Genomic DNA, 7,002 nt, shown 5'->3' with positions numbered 1-7,002 from the left:
AAGGAGAGCCCTTCAGCCCTCGATGGTTCCACAGGTTGCCACAACAATCTGAAGCCCATCTGTCCTACACTATTCCATTTTCGTCCATTTGCCTATCCAATGTCTATTGAAATGCCTTTAAAGTTGGTGAGTCTACAACTGTTGCAGGCAGTGCATCCCAACCTCTGACTACTGAAGAAAGAAACTACTTCTGACATCGATCCTACATCTATCAGCCTTCTTATGCTAGCCATCACCATCTGAGGAAACAGGCTCTCACTTTCCAACCTATCTAACCCTCTGGTTCTCTTATACTTGTCTCAATTAAGTCACCTCTCAGCCTTCTTTTGTTTCACAAAAACAGCCTCAAGTCCCTCTGCCTGTCCTCGCAAGACCTTCCCTCCATACCAGGCAACTTCAGTTTAAGAAAATTTGGTTGGCATGGACAAGTTGTGCTGAAGGGTCTGTTTCTGTGCTGAATTACTCTACTGAGACTTCATCTATGCCAGCCACACTGATAAATAAAAGATGAACCTCAAACAAGCCGACAGGAACAAAGTTAAGCCACCAGCATAAAAACAAAGCAAAGCTCACCTGCTCTTTCCCAAGATGGTCTTCACATGTTCCGCAATTTCTTTATTGTTCTTTCCTTCAACATCAACTAAAACCTGTTCACCATCATCTTAGGGAGAAATTGCAAAAACATAAATATAGACACAAAACTAGAACAGTACCATACTGTTCCCCCTCCATAGTTCCATACCATTGCTCCCCTCCTGTGCCCAGGACAATACCACATTTTCACCCACACCTCCCCATCTGACCATCTCCACTTTTCAAAAATAGCAGCCCATCTATTGCAGCCAACCTGTTTGCAACAACTGCCTCAGTTTAACAATAAGCTTCGAAATGAAGGCATGAATCGACACATACCCAAATAAAACCTGAGAAAAGGTGATGGTGTCAGGTTCTTGAACATAACAATTTGAACCCAAGGATTCTGGTACTGGATTTGAGGTATGTTGAAGAAAACAAACTTTCTGAAAAGACAAAACGTAAGCTAGTCAGCATCACAAATCTAAGGTGCCCCTGCACAATTGGAGAGCATACAGGAAGTGAGCTCACATCATTTTCGTTCTTGCAACTTCAAGGTTGAATCATTTTCATCATTTGGCTCTACAGTTGACATGGAATGCATTTTGTAATTTTAATCTATTGCAATCATAAGCACTTATGAAAGACTATAATATTTGAATTTCCAGCTTCTTTTTTTACTTAAAATGAAGAAAGTCTTCAATGTCTAACTTTTAACCAGAATTCACAAAGAACATTATTCTATACTATATTGTTCAATTTGTAACTTTGTTCTTAAGATTCTGAACCAAGGTACTTTTCCCTAAGATGGTACGTTGTGTGGTAATGTAATATACTTTTCACTGCACACCAACAAAAAAAAAAGTCAAAAGTCTTGAACTTGCTATATGGAACTACATTCTAGAAGCAACATTTGTTAGTGATCAGCTCTGAAGGTGAAGATGCAGGCAGGCATGCATGGAGGTGGGGGGGGTAGTGGGTAGGGGTTACAGTCCCAGAACAATGGGGACAAGGGGCAGAGGCCTAGAGTTAGATGTACCTCCCTCCTTTGAGATAGGCACAAATGATATTGTTTTCTGCACTGAGCCAGTCACCTTCTCACTCTCAGCAACACACTATAAGTGTGAATGCATTTAGGGCACAGTCTGGTCTCTAATATGTATCAGTCGTATGTCAGAGTCATAGCAACATACCACATGAAAACAAACTTTCATCCAACTTGTCCATGCCGAGCAAATATCCTAAATTAATCTAGAGCCATTTCCTAGCACTTGGTCCAAATCCCTCTGAACCCTTCATATGGATGTACCCATTCAGATGTCTTTTAAATCTTATAACTGTACCAGCTTCCATCACTCTCTGGGCAGCTCATTCCATGAATGTACCACCCTTTTCATGAAAAAAAGTTGCCCCTTAGGCCCCTTTTAAATCTTTCCCCTCTCACCCTTAACTTATGTCCTTGAGTTCTGGACTCGCCTCCCCCCCCCCCCCCCCCCCCGCCCAATCCCAGGGAAAGACCTTTTCGATTTACCCTAGCCACATCTCTCATTTTATAAACCTCTATAAAGGTCACTCCTCAGCTTCCGGTGCTTGAAGAAAACAGCCTCTTTAGCCTCTCCCTGTAGCTCAAACCTTCTGGCAACATTTTTGCAAATCTTTTCTGAACCCTTTCAAGTTGCACAACATCCTTCCTACAGGAGGGAGACCAGAACTGCACATAATATTCCAAACGTGGCCTAACCAATGTCCTGTATAGCCGCAGCATGACCTCCCATCTCCGATACTCAATACTCTGACCAATAAAGAAAACCATACCAAACACCTTCTTCACTATCCTATCTACCTGAGACTCCACTTTCAAAGAACTACGAACCTGCACTCTAGAAATCTTTGATCAGCAACACTCCACAGGACCTTACCATTAAGTCCTGCCTGGATTTGCCTTTCCAAAATGCAGCACCTCACACTTGTCTAAATTAAACTCTGTCTGCCACTCCTCAGCGCATTGGCCCATCTGATCAAGATCTTGTTTGACTCAGAGGTAACCTTTGTCAGTATCCACTACACCTCCAATTTTGGTGTCATCTGCAATATTACTAACAATACCTCCTTTGCTCACACCCTAATCATTGATAAAAAAGTGACGAAAAGCAGTGGACCTAGCACCGATCCTTGTGGTACACCACTGGTCACGGCCTCCAATCTGAAAAACAACTCATTTAAGCAAATGTTTCTATGAATATATAAAACGATGAAAAATGGCTAAAGTAAACATTGCAGGTCTTTGGACTCCTCCATCGTCAGACCACAACAAAACGACGGTTGGAGGAAGAACGCCTCATCTTCCGGCTAGGAACCTTCCAACCACAAGGGATGAACTCTGATTTCACCAGTTTCCTCATTTCCCCTCCCCCCCACCCTGTCTCAGTCAAATCCATCAAATTCAGCACCGCCTTCCTAACCCGAGATCTTCTTCCCGACCTCTCCGCCCCCACCCCAGTCTGACCTATCACCCTCACCTTGACCTCTTTCCACATATCACATTTCCGACGCCCCTCCCCCAAGTCCCTCCTCCCTACCTTTTATCTTAGCCTGCTGGACAAACTTTCCTCATTCCTGAAGAAGGGCTTATGCCTGAAACGTCGATTCTCCTGTTCCCTGGATGCTGCCTGACCTGCTGCGCTTTTCCAGCAACACATTTCCAGCTAAAGTAAACATTGGTCCTTTCGAGGATTAGCAGGGACATTTAGTTATAGGATATGATGAAATGGCTGAAGCATTGAACAGGTACTTTGCATCAGTCTTCACAGTGGAGGATACTAATAACATGACGAAGAGACAAAGGTAGGTGAGGACCTGTAAACAAATATTATGGAATAGCTAGTGTTGGGTAAGCTAATGGAGCGAAGGATAGGTAAATCTCCTGGCCTGATGGAATGCATCCCAGAGTACTAGAAGAGATAGCAGGAGAAATAACAGGTAGACTGGTGGTAATTTTCCAAAATTCACTGGACTCTGGGGCAGCCCCAGCAGATTGAAAATAGCAAATGCAACGTCATTGTTTAAAAAGGGAAGCAGACAAAAGATGGGGAATTATAGATCACTGAGCTTAACCTTTGTAGTGTGGAAGATGCTGGAGTCTATTATCAAGGAAGAAATAGCAGGACATCTCGAAATAAATTGTTGCTTTGCACAGACACAGCATGGGTTCATGCAGGGCAGGTCAAGCTTCACAAATCTTTTAGAATTCTACAAAGACATTTCAAGCAAAGTGGACAACAGGGACCCTGTGGATATGGACTACCTAGATTTCCAAAAGGCCGTTGACAAGGTGCCACACGAGGCTGCCGCATAAGATGAGGATGCATGGTGTTAGGTGTAGGACAGTATTAGCATGTATAGAGGATTGATTGACTGACAGGAATAAATGAGTGCTATTCTGGCTGGCAATCAGTAATTAGTGGTGTGCCTCAGGGATCAGTGTTGGGACCACGTTCTTTACAATTAATGTAGATTTCCTCAGGAATGAGGAAAGTGTGTCCAGCAGGTTAGGATAAAAGGTAGGGAGGAGGGACTTGGGGGAGGGGCGTTGCTCACTGGTCTATAGTTCCCTGGCTTTTCCTTACCACCTTTCTTAAATAGTGGTATCACATTAGCCAACCTCCAGTCTTCCAGCACCTCACCTGTGATTATCAATGATACAAATATCTCAGCAAGGAGCCCAGCGATCACTTACCATCTTTCCACAAAGTTCTAAGGCACACCTGATCAGGTCCTAGTATTTTATCCACTTTTGTGCATTTTAAGACATCCAGTAACTACTCCTCCGTAATGTGAATATTTTTCAAGATGTCATCATCTATTTTTCCACATTCTATATCTTTCATGTCCTTCTCCACAGTCAACTTTGATGCAAAACACCCATTTCCTGCAGTTCCACACAGGTTGCCTTGCTCATTAGATTAGATTAGATTACTTAGTGTGGAAACAGGCCCAACAAGTCCACACCGACCCACCAAAGCGCAACCCACTCATACCCCTACACCTAACACTACGGGCAATTTAGCATGGCCAATTCACCTGACCTGCACTTCTTTGGACTGTGGGAGGAAACCGGAGCACCCGGAGGAAATCCACACGGACATGGGGAGAATGACTGTGTGGAGTTTGCACAGTCGCCAGAGGCGGGAATTGAACCCGGGTCTCTGGCGCTGTGAGGCAGCAGTGCTAACCACTATGCCGCCTACAGTGGGTTCCTATTCTCTCTTTAGTTACCCTTTTGTCCTTAATGTATTTATAAAATCCTTTGGATTCTCCTTAATCCTATTTACCAAAGCTATCTCATGTCCCCTTTTTGTCCTCCTGATTTCCCTCTTAAGCACATTGCTACTACAACATATGGTAAATGGAAAAGCCCTGTGGAAAATTGATGTACAGAGAGATCTGAATGATCAGGTCCTTTGTACCCTGAAGGTGGCAACGCAGGTCAATAGAGTGGTCAAGACGACACATGGCATGCTTTCCTTCATCAGACAGAGTACTGAGTAGAAGAGTCAGCAGTTCATAATACAGTTGTATAGGACTTTGGTTCAGCCACATTTGGAATACTGCATACAGTTCTGGTCACATTACCAAAATGATGTGGATGCTTTGGAGAGGGTGCATAGGAGGTTCACCAAGATGTTGCCTGGTATGGAGGGGACGAGGTATGAAAACAGGTTGAGTAGATTAGGATTATTTTCATTAGAAAGACAAAGTTTGAGGGGAGACCTGACTGAGGTCTACAAAATCATGAGAGGTATAGACAGACTGGAAGCAAGAAGCTTTTTCCCCACCAGAGTGGGTTACTCAATTACTAGGGGTCACAAGTTCAAACTGAGAGGGGAAAAAGTTTAAGGGAGATATGCATGGAAACTTTTTTTCCCCACTAAGAATGGTGGGTGCCTGGAACATGTTGCCAGCTGAGGTGGTAGAGCCAGACAAGATAGCATTTAAGATATATCTAGACTGATATATGAATGGGCAGGGAGAGCAGAGGGATACAGATCCTTAGAAAATAGGCAACATATTTAGATAGCACATTAGATTCAGCACAGGCTTGGAGGACCAAAGGACCTGTTCCTGTGCTGTAATTTTCTTTGCTTTTTGTATTGTGAAAAGTGACTACTCTTAAGGATTCACTCAATCGCTGTTTTTATACCTAACATATGCTTCCTTCTTTTCAGCAAAAACCTCAATTTCTCAAGTCATCCAGCAATCCCTACACCTACCAGCCTTGCCTTGCACCCTAACAGTAACTTCCTGTCACTGGATTCTCGGTATCTTATTTTTGAAGGCTTTCCATTTTCAACCATCCCTGCTAACATCCACACCCAAGCAACTTTTGAAAGTTCTTGCCTAATACAATTAAAATGGGGCTTCCTCCAACTTAGAACTTTAACTTTAAGATCATGTCTACCCTTTTCCATCATTATTTTAAAACTAATAGAAACTTTTATCTTTTTCTATAAATTGTGTCTTCAAGATACTACCCCACCTGACGAAGGAGCAGCACCTGGAAAGCTTGTACTCCCGAATCAACCTGTCGGACTATAACCTAGTGTTGTGTAATTTTTAACTTGGTCTATAGACAGGAGAGACCTGAGGCTGACTAGAAACTGGAGCTGAGACCACAGTTCAGCTTAGCCACCATCTTAACTGAATTATACAGAGGAGCCGAATGGCCTCCACACCGCCAATCCCGGGCCCAGCGCCCTTACTAACCTTGCTCCGTCACTCCTCTCCCCGTGCGTGTTATAATTCACAGTCAGAATCTTCACGGAGTCCTTCAACGGCAACGCTCCACGGCGCAGGAACTCAAGTGTCCGCCGCACCGGAAAGCGACCTTTCATTCCCATTGCCTTCCGAAGACCAGCTCCATGCGCCTGCGCAATAACAGCATCGCTGACGACAGCGCGCACGTTCCTGGAGCCCAGTCCCATGCCTTGAACGGCGCGTGCGCCATCACGGGAGTACTTTTCATGGAGATTGGGATTTTATTGGTGCAGATTAAGGACATTTTCTCAATGCCTCAGGTCAACGTTACTTCTCTCTGCCTTCCTGTATTTTTACTTCACCCCTTTAACGAACATTCATGTTCTTAAATTCTCTCGGATGATTCCAGCATCTAGTGAATTTTCAGCGACTATCTCTACCCCAGGGTCAAGAGCAAGGCAACAGCCAGCAACGGGATATACGTAGCCCAGTGGGCCGGAAGTTGCTGGCTGAAATAAAACGTGGGAAAGTATACATGTGTTATTTCGGCAGGAAGAATACAAAAGGCAAGCCAGGGAGCTACAGGCCAGTGAGCCTAACATCAGTGGTAGGCAAAGTTTTGAAGAGGATACAGAGGGACAGGATCAATCAATATTTGGATAGTCAAAGTCTGGT

The 7,002-nt window shown here is 44.0% G+C and overlaps 1 protein-coding gene across 1 annotated transcript in view; it reads right to left on the bottom strand.

Annotated features, from left to right (window-relative positions):
• mrps25 (mitochondrial ribosomal protein S25) overlaps positions 1-6,490 on the bottom strand; it is an 11,987-nt gene extending 5,497 nt beyond the window's left edge. The window contains exons 1-3 of the mRNA XM_087998039.1: positions 6,337-6,490; positions 913-1,019; positions 574-661 (exon numbers count right to left, since the gene is read on the bottom strand). Of these exons, the coding sequence (XP_087854165.1) occupies positions 574-661; positions 913-1,019; positions 6,337-6,470 (329 nt within the window). The 5' untranslated portion in view covers positions 6,471-6,490. The remainder of the gene's footprint in view (positions 1-573; positions 662-912; positions 1,020-6,336) is intronic.
• Positions 6,491-7,002: the final 512 nt, after the last annotated feature.

This window comes from Chiloscyllium plagiosum, unplaced genomic scaffold (assembly GCF_037043375.1).
Source record: "Chiloscyllium plagiosum isolate Xiang-an unplaced genomic scaffold, Cpla_swu_hap1 HiC_scaffold_20, whole genome shotgun sequence".
NCBI classification, from domain to species: Eukaryota; Metazoa; Chordata; class Chondrichthyes; order Orectolobiformes; family Hemiscylliidae; genus Chiloscyllium; species Chiloscyllium plagiosum.
The sequence above is the reverse complement of the archived record's forward strand: the minus strand, read 5'-3'. Positions and strand labels throughout refer to the sequence as shown.